The 14,745-nt window shown below is 42.2% G+C and overlaps 2 protein-coding genes across 2 annotated transcripts; one reads left to right on the top strand and one right to left on the bottom strand.

The window, feature by feature from the left end:
* Nucleotides 1-946: 946 nt before the first annotated feature.
* LOC128217480 (keratin-associated protein 10-7-like) lies at nt 947-2,671 on the top strand. The gene has a single exon (XM_052924635.1). The coding sequence runs from the start codon at nt 947-949 to the stop codon at nt 2,669-2,671; it is 1,725 nt and encodes a 574-aa protein (XP_052780595.1).
* A 64-nt stretch (nt 2,672-2,735) lies between these two features.
* Nucleotides 2,736-8,975, bottom strand: LOC128218440 (heterogeneous nuclear ribonucleoprotein U-like protein 1). The gene is made up of 4 exons (XM_052926108.1): nt 8,807-8,975; nt 6,249-6,389; nt 5,543-5,695; nt 2,736-4,129 (listed from the first exon to the last, which is right to left on the bottom strand). Exons 1-4 carry the CDS (start codon nt 8,856-8,858, stop codon nt 3,771-3,773), a joined length of 705 nt encoding a protein of 234 aa, XP_052782068.1. The 5' UTR covers nt 8,859-8,975; the 3' UTR covers nt 2,736-3,770.
* Nucleotides 8,976-14,745: the final 5,770 nt, after the last annotated feature.

Genomic DNA, 14,745 nt, shown 5'->3' with positions numbered 1-14,745 from the left:
AGTTGAACTGCTCACTTTTAATTATAAACCGCTTTCCTACCATCTTCTAGTTCAAAGCAATTATGTTAATGCAAAGAAACCGTAAGCATTTCGCGTTTATGTTGGTATCTGCCAAAAGTACGATACGTTGTCCACATTAAACTTTTTAAAGCAAAAAAGCTATGCCGAATAAAGGTTGGGATGTATATTTGTAGTTTCCTTTGCCATTTTGAATGGCGCAACCTCGCGATATTTGATGATGCAGAATATATTAGTATGCAAACAAAGAAATAGCTCCACCATGCTGTCAATCAGCAGAAACTGAAAATATTAAAAATTATATGAGAAATAAAAATAACATAATTATATTGAATACAACTTCGATGCCATCTTCTATTTAGACAAGTGTTGTACATATCTGAACTACGAAGGAAAGATGTATTTTTTATTCTTTTCAGCGATAAAACTAATATTTGCAACATATACTTTCAACTGTTGCGCTATTTCAGTTCGTTGCGGGGATTCATTTTACGATCCAACCAAACAACTCTGTTGCGAAGAGGAAATACAAGAGAAAGCCGGACTGATGAGTCGATGCTGTGGACGAAAAAGCTATGATGCTTCGCAATTTATGTGTTGCAATAATCGGATAAGTCCTAGGAGCGGAACCCTACCTAAATGCTGTGGAAACCAAGGCTTCGATGCTGCACACTCATTATGCTGCCGAAATAATGTTATTGAAAAGACAGGTGAGCTTCCAATGTGTTGTGGGAGCTTCGCAATTGATGCAGCCATCCAAGTATGCTGCCGGGGTTTTCCACAAGACAAAGTTGGTAAACTTCCAAGATGCTGTGGTGCAGTTGCTTTTGATGCCACAAAGAAACTATGTTGCATGAATACATTACAGGGAAGAATAAACGCTAACGTTAAATGCTGTAGAAACGACAGCTATAACCCGACTAAAGAAATGTGCTGCAGAGGTATTGTCAACAAGAAAAATGGAGATAAACCAGCTTGCTGCAAAACACAGGCTTATGATGCTGTAAAACAAGTTTGTTGCAAGGGATTTCTCGATAAAAGACACGACGGTGATACGAAATGCTGTGGCAATCAAACCTACGCCCAGTGTAAGTTCATGTGCTGTAATGGTAACATAGAGCCAAGAAAGGGCCTTGTTCCCAAATGTTGCGGCCAGGAGGGGTATGATGCAGCAACAAAAATGTGCTGCAAAGGGAATATTTTCAAGAGGTTGGGAGCCAAACCGAAATGCTGCAATGATACAATGATAGACGTTTCAAAGAAACTTTGTTGCGACGGAATAGTTCGACCAAAGCTTGGAACAAACAGCAAATGCTGCGGTAGTAAACGCTACGATGCTCTTACCCAACTGTGCTGCAATGGAACAATGCGGAATAAAGTTGGCGAGGACCCTAAATGTTGCGGTAGTAAGCTGTATGATGCAACTGAAAGAGTATGCTGCGACGGAAAACTATCAAAGGCCAATGGCGCGCAGCCAAAGTGTTGCGATATGAAAGCGTACGACAGCGCCTATCAACTTTGCTGTGAAGGTAGGGTAAGAAACATGAAAGGCGCAATGTCCAAATGCTGTGGCCGAGATGCTTACGATGTGGCCCATTTTCAATGTTGTGAAGGACGAATTGAGAAGAGGGAAGGGGCTAGGCCTTTCTGTTGCGGGCGAAACGCTTATGACGAAGCTAAGTCAATCTGCTGCAACGGCAGATTAAGAAACCTAAAAAATGTTATCGTGCCCCTTTGTTGCGGTAACGTACTTATTGACGAAACCGAATCGCTGTGTTGCGAAAACATTACTGTTGCGAAGAAAGGCAACTCGTCAGCTTGTTGTGGGGCAGAGCAGTACGACAGAGTTTCCGAAATATGCTGCGAGGGAGTAGTCAACAAACAAGTTGGTTCTAAGCCGATGTGCTGCGGAAACAATGTCTACGATGCAGCAGCAGAATTGTGCTGTCTAGGACAAGTACAAGGAAGAATCGGAAAAGACCCACATTGTTGTGGCAGCAGCTCCTACGACGCTGTGTCTCATATGTGTTGCGATGGAGTCGTGCAGCATAGGTTTGGTCTGGAGCCAATGTGCTGTGAATTCACGAGTTTTGACGCAGCTACTCATATGTGTTGCGTGGACGAGGTCGTCCAAAAGGCTGAAATGGTTCGACCATCCTGCTGTAGGCGAGAGATCTATGATGAAGTAAATTCAATCTGCTGCCGCGGCGACCTGTTTCCAAGAGCAGGTATTGAGACCAAATGTTGCGCCGACGTCGCTTACGACAATGCTAAATCGCTTTGTTGTTCCGGCTTTTTATTTAACCGGACAGGTGTTGATCCACGTTGTTGTGACGGAGATACGTATGATGTCGCGACACACGTGTGTTGCAACGGACTGGTAAAGGCAAACGTAGGAGTTGGAGAAACAAAATGCTGTGGGCCATATCCGTACAATGCGGATACGGAACTCTGCTGCGACGGCAGGGTTCAGCCTCAAGTGAGTGTCAACACCGGTTGTTGTGGATGCAAATCATTTGATGCGAGTAAGTACATGTGCTGCAGTGGAGTGATTAGGAAAATGGAAGGTAAAGCTCCGGCATGTTGTTCGACAAGAATGTACGACGAGAAAATGTTCGAGTGCTGCAATGGCATTCTGAAGAAACGGCCTTAACTTTGACCTTGACCTTGACCTTCCACTTGCCAGTTAACTCAAACACAAAGAAGTTGTGGAACTATTTTATTAAGTAAAACGACCAAAGTTATTCAAAACAGTTAATCTTTATAAAACAACATTTTAATGATTCTTACAGCACACTTTAATTTAAGACATTTATATATACTATATCACAATCAAGATCAATAAAGAGAAATAATGTTTTTATTGATTTTTTTGCTTCAAATGTTTTTATCATAGAATTCAATTGAGATTGCACAATAAACAATTTTAACCACAGGGACATGCCCCGTCGCAAAACCTTTACGAAGAACACATGATTAGCAGGTAGCGATGAAACGCATTGTAATTTTTTATTTATCTTTTAATGGAAAACCAGTAACTTCGATATAACAAAAGAAATATGGTTCGTTACAAAGATTGGCAATTTCTAATTTGGTCTGTTTTGTCCTGTCAATATATTCAAAACTTCATTGTCAATTGAAACATACACTATTTAAGTTCACCAGAAGACGTAATATTCTGTAAGGTTTTCCTTGATAAATGTTGGAAAAATGTAACCTATATTTATATTTAGCTAAATTATCCGAAAATACAACGTGTACTATCACAGAGAAGTTAGTAATATCAACCATGTTCGTTCTCGTTGCTTGTTTTATCTGTTTAACTAGATGCACGGGATTTTTAATATAAAATAATGACAGACTGCACTCTTATAAACAACCACAGAACCTTTCGGAGCTCCTCGGCCATTTTTATCGAAAACAACCTCGGATGAATGCCAGTACATTAGTTGAAGTAGTTCGTAAGTTTTTTAATTATACCATTAATTAAATGTAGTGTTTAAGGTTGTTTTTATCGATATAAGTTTAAATTGATTGGCATTGAAGTTTATTATTGCAAACATAATTCAGATTCCCAAGAGTTTAAGTCATTAAGTTTAACTGCTAAATAAAATAACTACGCGATCTACTTGCAGCGTACTTAAACATTTGAGTATGTAAACCGTCCAAATACATCCGAGGTTTGTTTTCGATAAAAATGGTCGAGGAGTTCCAAATGCCACAGAACAAAACCATACTCGAGTAAGACGTAGCTAGTTCGCTGGCGGTGGCATATTATCCGTATAATATTGCCCGGGTTTGCCACCTATAGGCGAAGTCAAATAACTGTGTCCTGCTACAAGATTGTATTCTGGAGGAGGGGGTGGTTCGCCTGTCTTGTGCTCGACATATGGAGGTGGGGCGACCGACATTTCATATGGTGGAGGAGCGCTCGGGGGCATTGGTGGGTATATATCCTGGGGCGGAATGCTGTACTGATAGTCAAGGGCGTTGCGAGTATTCATTGACGTTCCGTAAGCGGGGTTCACGTGTGTGGCGCTACTGGATGGCGAACCTCTGTTGATGGGTATTCTGTAGGGAGGTCGGCGGGACTGTGGCGCTCTTTGTCGAGCTATTTCATTGCAAATAAGAAAAAAAATCAAATCATATTTTACCGATTGCTAATATTGAAGACACATTTATTGACTATGTAATAGTGAGATGGCATGAAGTAACATTCTAATGATTAAGAATGGGCGGAGTAAGCATAGAACTGACTTAGAATACAACTTCATTGGCTGACACATTGTCAACGCGAAATCTGACAGAATGTGTATCGGATGGGTGTCAGGGGGCGGACCTTACAAACAACCGCGAAAGTTGAAATTATTAATGATTAAGCCTTGTACACGGCCTCTAAACGCCAGCCCCACCACTTTCCGGTGGTGCAAGGAAAAAGAGCTGTCGACACTTCCGTGGTGGAGCTGTGCCCTATGTTTACATGAACAAACGTGAGTATGATTTATACTTTATTTGATAATTTCATTTAACGGACGTATTTCGAAAATCGGAGAATGTGGTACCGTGTAAGAACACTTCTACTGTAGGCTGGTTACTATTTCGTTTCAATATTGTGCGAACTGTGGACTTGTGCATATTTTGAGATCTGATTGCATAGCAAGTACATTTCGGTGCTTACACACCCCGTAAGAACATTCTCACGCATGCAAACATAACTGTTATATATAAATCCAATTTCTGAGTATGTAAATCGTCCAAATACATGGTTGATTTCGATGAAAATGGCCGAGGAGCTCCGAATGTTTGGCGTGATGACGGACTTCACAATACCCACTTTGAGTTAATCGGATAACCACCCATAAGCTTACGCGTTAAATTATAAAAAGGGACATCCGTAATCCTTGATTCCGGATTATAAACAGATTAGTGTATTTTATAATGCATCCTTCCGTTAAAAGTACATTCCTAGTTTAAGTGTTAATATTAATTGCATGTCACCCTGATTAACTGGGGGTATTGTTTCGCCATTCATTCCCCGCTATATTTGGCGTGAAGACAAAACCACCTCATATTCACCCGGCACTGCGGGGCCACCGGGAAGGTTAAAACACGGCCCATTTCCCCGGCTATTCCCGGTATACCGCCGGACATGAGGGGGGGGGGGGGGCGTGGTTACAATTGACTGGTGCATAAATATTATTCATTCACAGAATGGCGCGCATATGGCGGATCCGTGGTCTAGTGGTAACCCACTTGACTATCAATCCAGGGGAAGCAGGTTCGATTCCCCATCGCATCGTCTTCCAGGAGGGACGTTAAATGGGGGTCCCGTGTGACAGTGCTATACACTGGTGCACGTTAAAGAACCAGGGTAGCTCTAAGCATGGTTACATTCTGTCTGTGCACTATGCTCCAAAAACCTAAAATGACTAACAATCCTATTAACGGAGCACTGGCCAAATGGGCAAGGCCCGAGTGCGAGTATAAATAAGCTTAGACAGCTCAAAAGGGCGCGCATCTTTACCTCTGTTGTGTCCTGTGTTCGATGTATTGGCCTGTGACCGGAAACCAAACCGACCCATTATTCCGCCACCTGGTGACGCTTCCCGACCTTTATGCTTCTTCCGGTAAAAATAGTAGCAAACACCAATGATTACTGCCAGAAGAACTATCCCTCCTGGAATGGAATAACCCCAATGATTACTGCCAGAAGAACTATCCCTCCTGGAATGGAATAACCCCAATGATTACTGCCAGAAGAACTATCCCTCCTGGAATGGAATAACATAAATTTCACCGAAAACAATGAGGTCAAATGAATTAATGTAAAACAATACACATGAAATGAAATATCGTGAATTAACTAATGAAGAAATCTCATGTTGGTTTCTTCATTCACACGTTTACACGAGTGTACTAAAATACTAAAATACGTTGGAACTATTTTCACGTGGACGTTTAAAAACTTTTGCTGCCACTAAACGCTGTAACCTTCATTGATCCGTTGATTAATAGATTTGTGAACCGGTTTAATGTGAACACGTTTACATGATGTTTGATGTCCTTAGGGGCCATTTAACCATTGATAGTTCTATTTATTTGATATCAGAGACAAAGGCTCGTCAATGACCCACTTCTAAGGTTGATATGTGCTACTAACTACTATGTGTCGCGAGTATTTGACACATACCAAATCTACTTTTATTTAAAGGTAAAACAAGGTTCCTAACCTATGGCAAATCCAACAATCTGCATGGTGGAGTTACAGCAGTATTCATCATACTTATCCCCGCAACACCCATTGTCGCACTGCAGTACCCGCTCGTCTGACTTGAAGTTGTAACACTCCTTTCCCGCAACATACTTCAGGACTGAAAATGGGACGAAAATTCAACGTGTGTGTGTGTGTGTGTGTGTGTGTGTGTGTGTGCGTGCGTGCGTGCGTGCGTGCGTGCGTGTAGATGAAAATGACGCGACGCGAGAAAAAAAAGCAAAACAGTGGTTTTATTCAATGTATTGAAATCTCGTGATTTCTTGCGCTACGCCATTTTCACATGTGGCCTGTATTTTTTTCGCAGAATGCAGTATGAACTAGGGCTTCATTCTTAAAAGGTATGCGATAAATATCCGAGAAATACTTTTATTGAAACGCAGTAAACACCGAAACGAGGTTACGCCTGGAAATTAACGATTTTAAATGAAACTTGGCCCAGGCGAATAGCTGCACTGAACATAATGCATAAATTATTTAACTTAAACATATATTATAGCTCATCGGTATAAACACAAACAAATACAAATATTGCATGCGTGAAAGAAAAGAAGAACAATTTTGTCATACATTATTAACAAACATGTAATACAGTGTGTGTATACCACGTGATAAATTGCGTCATAAATGCTACGTCGGAAGGCCATATTTTGCTTCGAATGAAGATTTAAAACAAAAATAACTTCACTATTTCTTCACCATATTAAATGAAACATAGCGCAGTCCTCGCCTTTAAAGGAGCCCCGCCTTCGGTCTTTTACCAGCGTTTGTTTGAGAGTTTAGTTTCTTCAAACACTTCGAATAACCTTTTCAAAATACGGCCGTCTGACGGAGCACTGTCAAACATTATTATGGAAACAGGTTTGTTGAAGTGTTTGAGGAAACTAATCACCTAATCAAACTTCGGTAATAAACGAAGGCGGGGCTCTTTAAGTGGCATAGACTGGCATTTGTTTTTATTTAAAATGGTGTAGTTTAAGAACAGTTTTCTTTGATTTAAGTCTTCATTTTATGCAAAATGTTGCCTTCCGACGTAACACATATGACGTAATTTATCACGTGGTATACACACACTGTAATACAATATCTTGAAAACTACAGATGATTCAGCAGAACTGGAATTGCTTTCAAATAAATAGAACAGGCTGTAGAATATCAACACGTGGGTTATGCACCAGTCAATTGTAACCCCCCCCCCCCCAGGTCTGGGGAAAAGCGGGGACTTCGACTTTCGGTCCAGCCAAGCCTGGGTAAAAAACCCGCCCTGCGGGGACGAACTGCTGGTAAAATCCCCGCCAAATGCCCCCGAACCCCGGGACCCTAGGTAAGGCCCATTCCCCGCTATATTTTTCGCAAAGACAAAACCACCGCATTCACCCGGCACTGCGGGGCTACCTGAAAGGTAAAAACACGGCCCATTTCCCCCGCTATCCCCGGTATACCCCCAAACCTGGGGGCCGTGGTTACAATTGACTGGTGCATTAGAACTCAGATGAATCCTCTACGTTCTAGTTTTGCTCCAACATATTTCTCTGTTGTCACAGATGCCTAAGTCAATGTACTTGAACCGTAAAAGAAATTGACAATTTTGCACTGGAAACCAAGTCACCTGATTGGACAATAATCGGGGACAACATGTAAACTAATGCTGAAATGTTTAGAATGTGCACATGAGGTTTGGTTGTTTTATGACTCGTCCTTATCAAAAGTTGGAAATTATTCATCGAGACAAACTCTAAGTAACACATGCCAACATTGGGACACTAATAAAATTAATATAATTTTGTCAGCTGAAATCGTAGGCCAGTATGTGGAAACCTGATTCATTTCATACATACTAGTAACTGCTATACATTTTAACAACGCTCTCTTCAAGTTAATGAACACAATTCCGTTAACACACTTGTTATGTAATCCCGTTTCATTGCCAAATCAGTTGGTTAGAAATATCAAGAATACGCAAGTATATTTTGTTCAATTTTACAGCAAATGTGAAACGACATTATACTAATCACTCTCGTTGGTACGATGTTAAGCGAGAGTATAATCTTGCGCTAAGGAAACAAGAGAACCCGGAGGAAGCCCACTTGTACGGCTTGGTGACCATTAACCAAACTCACATGTTAAGTCAAACATATCAACTGAAATATGATTTAAATCGGTTAGAACACACCTTGTTATATTGTACTGACTTAAACAATTTATATTTGTGCAAATAAATTGTACATGTTGTATATAATGTGAACAATGTATGTACTTTAGACAATGTACATTGTACAAGTCTTAATAAAATGATGTTGTGTTCTTAACTATATATACTCAAATTTTGTAAAATGTCAAAGTATAAATCAAAATCCATAATTCCAAAATTAAACATACTGAACGGTTTTATATAATACACATAGAACCCTTACAAGGAAATTGGATCAAACTTTGAATAAGGGCGGTGACACGATTATTTGATTATCAGATAATTTAATAAGTAAAGGTTCCATTGGAACAAAACAACCCACATACCTTTGAATAACAACAAAAGACAACTTTTGTATACTCCTGAAAACTGGTTCATATTTTTGCGATATGATCACTTGAACATAAAAACACACAAAACGAATTAATAAAGTTTCAATGACTTATAAGAACGGAAAAGTTTGCGCTGGAAAATCTTTCCTCCGGCCATTTTGTTTTAAACTGTATCGGATAAATATTCTCGACAGGTTTTAATCTTCAAACGGGTCGATTGATTGTCTCATAAAATATGAATCAATATCCTACCCAGTTATCCTGGAATTATAAAGCTTGAAATAATTATGAGTTCAAAAGTTTTCTATATAGGCAGCTTCCGCTCAGATAAACCGTGACGCAGTAGCGCTGGCACGGGCCCAGATTCTTTTGACTTCACTGGCACCACTTTCATAGATATTTCCTTTAATTTGTTACAGCTTTATTGATACAGTGTTTGCCCCTATTTGAATAGTAGTGTACATATCTAAAATTAAAACGTAGTGTATCTGACTGAGAACTTATTTATTTATTTAATGATAACGAACACATGCATTATGCTATAGGGCATCTATTGCATATTTTAAACGCCAATAAAATGTCATACCCTTGCATTTGTCATATCGTATGGTGGCATATGGGTGACATATGTGTTTTTTATAACGTGGGTGACTAACTATCTAATTCCCACGACTTACTATCACGTTTACTACACGCGTAGCCGACTCGTACGAGATACAATTAGCGGACAACCTCTTTGAATAGAACGTCCCTTCACCCCGGTCAATCAATATCGGTAGCGGTTACAGAAATTCTCTGTGATGATCAGGGGAGGTAATTCTGATTTGTTTTTGACATTTTGTAGAAATTTCTTTCGAATTTCTATTTTTTTTTGTGAAGGTAAATTCACGTGGATTTTTATTTTATTGTAAGTATATTTTATGACAAACAGTACATATCATGCTAGACATTCTTAAAAACGGTTCTAGTTAAAAGGTGCACAGCTCAGGTTCTTCGCGAGGATCCTCAGGGTCACGTCTTCGCACCACTCCAGATGGGTTTTGACGGTCTCGATGCCGGTGCCTTGGACCTGGGTCTTGTTCAGGTACTCATCGGGTGTGTAGTGGGTCTCGGCGGCGAGCACGAGTTTGGTCGGGGTGTAGTCGTCGGCGTAGGAGTAATCCTTTCCGAACAGGATCTTCCTCTTGGGCTCGGCGATGATCTTACGTATGGCGACCTCAATGTCGTGGTTGTTCTGTCCCAGAATGCCCTGCAGCAGGTTGAACACGTTGTTGGTGCCTGGCGGTCCGTTCATCACGTTGAGCCATCGGCGGTCTGGATGCGGACAGCACTTGTAGTAGTAGGTAAAGGACGGTCTCATGTTCTTGCAGCGGACGGTCTTCTTCTTGTACAGCTTGACCAGATCCCCCGTGGGATACGTCTTACCTGCGTCCTTGAACTGGTTGTCGTAGTCCCAGGTGTAGTACAGATCCATCTTTTCGTCGGTCTCCTCCGTGGAACCGGATGCGGCTTCGTCGGCTTCGTCGTCCTCCTCGTCTAGTGTTTTCCGCAATAGAAGGTTCGAGATAAAAAAAGTCCGCGTAGGAAGAAAAACTATTTTGTTGTTCGCGAATAAATTTGAAGGTGATTGGTCCCTCGCGTATATAAGGAGCGGTGCGACTGGACACAGGTCACTCGCACGATGGATACTTTGGCTAGAGGTGGAAATAGGATAAAAAGACACAGAAACCGAAACCGACTTACGGGACAAAAACGCGATCGGCAAAAGACTTGGAACTCTTCGACGTCTGGTTGGCGAACCGCAAGGAGTTGGAATCGCCACTCTACGAATCCCAGGAATACTTGGAATCTTTGGAAGACGACGGACAGAAGCGGACGCGACTCTACCCGTGCACCTACAAGATAAAGCAATGCCTAAACGTGCAGCATCAGGTTTTAACACCTACACAGGTCCTACGGTTGCTAAGAGAGCCAGACGCGCTGGACGAGATTCTGGAAGGGGGCAGTACGGAGGACGAATCGGATATGTCTCAGTCCCCGTCGGAAACGGCGACGACGAGGAGGACGACGAAGCCGACGAAGCCGCATCCGGTTCCACGGAGGAGACTGACGACTTTCCGTCTACCCGAAAACCAACCTTGTCAGGCGCACCAGGGATTTGGAGTCGACGCCATGAAGGTCATGACCATGAAGTTCTCGCACATGGGCTACCATCAGGTACTCACTTTGGATTCTCCGGACACGATTGTGTACCTCTGTGCTCCGTTCACCGTCAGGAACGCCGTCATCAAAGACTGGCCCGACGTGATGGCAGCCAACCTGGACAACTACGAGCGCTACCAGTTCCTGGACATGGCCTTAGAGATAAGCAACTTCAACCGGAAGGATACGCTGAGCTACGGTTACGTTCCGGCTCACACCCAGTTGATGATGAGCAACATCAAGACCATCCAGTACGACAAGATGGATCTGTACTACACCTGGGACTACGACAACCAGTTCAAGGACGCAGGTAAGACGTATCCCACGGGGGATCTGGTCAAGCTGTACAAGAAGAAGACCGTCCGCTGCAAGAACATGAGACCGTCCTTTACCTACTACTACAAGTGCCGTCCGCATCCAGACCGCCGATGGTATAACGTGATGAACGGACCGCCAGGCACCAACAACGTGTTCAACCTGCTGCAGGGCATTCTGGGACAGAACAACCACGACATTGAGGTCGCCATACGTAAGATCATCGCCGAGCCCAAGAGGAAGATCCTGTTCGGAAAGGATTACTCCTACGCCGACGACTACACCCCGACCAAACTCGTGCTCGCCGCCGAGACCCACTACACACCCGATGAGTACCTGAACAAGACCCAGGTCCAAGGCACCGGCATCGAGACCGTCAAAACCCATCTGGAGTGGTGCGAAGACGTGACCCTGAGGATCCTCGCGAAGCTCCTGTGCTGTGCACCTTTTAACTAGAACCGTTTTTAAGAATGTCTAGCATGATATGTACTGTTTGTCATAAAATATACTTACAATAAAATAAAAATCCACGTGAATTTACCTTCATAAAAAAGAAAGAAATCCGAAAGAAATTTCTACAAAATGTCAAAAAAAATAATCAGAATTACCTCCCCTGATCATCACAGAATTTCTGTAACCGCTACCGCTATTGATTGACCGGGGTGAAGGGACGTTCTATTCAAAGAGGTTGGCCGTTAATTGTACCTCGTACGAGTCGGCTACGCGTGTACTGGATACCATTAGCGGCCAACCTATTTGAATAGCGACTAACGATCTCGTTCCCACGACTAACTATCTCGTTCCCACGAATTACTATCTCGTTCCCACGACTAACTATCTCGTTCCCACGACGTTCCCACGACTAACTATCTCGTTCCCACGACTAACTATCTAATTCTCACGACTAACGATCTAGTTCCCACGACTTACTATCTCGTTCCCACGACTTACTATTGTCACGTAACAGAGTTACGTATAGAATGTGACGTAATACGTTATATTTAAGATATAATTAAGATTTAATTAAATGGATATGTGTCTACATACTGTATGTTTAGTAATGTAGGGCATATTTGATTGTCATTTGAATATGGAGATGGTTGACAGCCGACCTGGTACAAATGTACAAAATGGTCATGTTAATTACAAAAACGTGTATTCCTGTGGTTGTAAAGCTGTCATATGTAGACAACAAATCAGTATAAGAGAGATGATTTGGGATGTGAAAACAGAGTTGGGTTAGGCAAGGCAAGGAGAGCGGCCTTGGGTCCTTAATGGACGGCAGTTAGGATGCGGGACTACCTTAAATGTCATGCTGTATTATATACTGATTATTATACTTAGAAAGAACGTGGAACAATAAAGAACTGACATTCGAACGGTTGTTGTTTAATAACTTACAGACTTCCAACAGTTGTTGGTTGTTTACTGAACGAACTATCACGAAAGTTAAGTGAACAGTAGCATTACGCGACACTATCTCGTTCCCACCACTTACTATCTCGTTCCAACGACTAACGATCACGTTCCCAGTACTTACTATCTCGTTCCCACGACTCACTTTCTCGTTCCCACGACTTACTATCTCGTTCCAACGACTAACGATCTCGTTCCCACGACTTACTATCTCGTTCCCACGACTTACTTTCTCGTTCCCACGACTAACAATCGCGTGCCCAAGACTAACGATCGCGTTCCCACGACTATCGATCTCGTTCCCACGATTTACTGTCTCGTTCCCACGATTTACTATCTCGTTCCCACGACTTACTATCTCGTTCCCACGACTAACGATCTCGTTCCCACGACTAACGATCTCGTTCCCACGACTAACGATCTCGTTCCCACGACTAACGATCTCGTTCCAACGACTTACTATCTCGTTCCCACGACTAACGATCTCGTTCCCACGACTTACTATCTCGTTCCCACGACTAACGATCTCTTTCCCACGACTAACGATCTCGTTCCCACGACTTACTATTTCGTTCCCACGACTAACGATCTCGTTCCCACGATTTACTATCTCGTTCCCACGACTTACTAGCTCGTTCCCACGACTAACGATCTCGTTCCCACGACTAACTATCTCGTTCACACGACTTACTATCTCGTTCCCACGACTTACTATCTCGTTCCCACGACTAACGATCTCATTTCCACGACTTACTTTCTCGTTCCCACGACTAATTATCTCGTTCACCACTAACTGTCACGTTCCCACGACAAACTAATAATAATATGGCGTTTTGTGTATAGCGGGTCAAGAACGGTCTAAAAGTATATGTATCATATTGTTTCAAGTAACATACAGAACTCCTTATTTTGATACTCTTTGAAGCTTTGTTTGACAGACACAACGTGATAATGCAATGAACAAGTTCTTGAATGCGTGACGCCAACATGTTTTGGTATTGATGTCTCATGTATTTGGTTGTTGTTGGAAAGATGTCAGCCATGATCGTTCTGCCCAGGCATGCTCTGACCGTTGAGATGCGGCAGAACTAGGATCGTCAAGTCGTGTTATCTGCAGAGTCTGATAGGTGACTGCATTTAACGAACATTGTGGTTGGTGTAAGGAACGCGAACAAATCATTGCGGTATAGCGTTATATTCTCAAACGGTTCCAGCGGCGATGCCTGATAAGACGACAGGCTACTTTTTATATCTAAAAAGTCTGTAAGGCAGACATGTAGGGAACCTGCGGTATCAATTTTACATACCTCAAAGAAGACCTTCATCAGGCGCGTAGCTGGGCCCAAATCTACATAACGTACCATTCTACAGGTGCTCGTCGGCATGCTCCCACGTATATTTTTCGTTGGTGACTATTGGCGTATATTTCACAAAATATAAATGACCGTACGTATACGCAATAGCATTTTGTACGCCAAACATACACAAAATACCCTTGATACATATGCAACCTTCGGAATTCATTTCTATAACATGGACTGTAACTTCAGGAAAATACAATATATGCAGACGATGAATTACTAGTAAATTTTAAGATTAGTCCGAGTGCAGTGCAAAGCCCGAAAATAAAAAAGGTGAAAATGTACAGCCATATTTGTCTTTACTGCCCACGCAGTTGTTCTAAAGTCGATTACACAATTAATTTAAATTATAGAAGCGTACACGTGAGCATCGTCACTGAATAAAAGGTCTGGAAACCCTGGGAAAATTGCCGTATCAGTTTGCGTACAACCGCATAATTATGATCAGGTCACTGAAACACCTGTCCGGGGATTCATCATAATGTTGGCTACATGTAATATAGGAGGAATAGTCGTCCCTTCTTTCATCCTGCAAACACAGCTACCACTAAACCAGTGTTATGTCCCAACTACGGTGGACGTTCATCAAACCAAGCCCGATCTAATAATCTACGGTGGTCATGATAACATATACATATG

This window comes from Mya arenaria, chromosome 14 (genome assembly GCF_026914265.1).
Source record: "Mya arenaria isolate MELC-2E11 chromosome 14, ASM2691426v1".
NCBI lineage: Eukaryota > Metazoa > Mollusca > Bivalvia > Myida > Myidae > Mya > Mya arenaria.
Note: the sequence above shows the minus strand (reverse complement) of the source record. Positions and strands in the feature narration are given on the sequence as shown.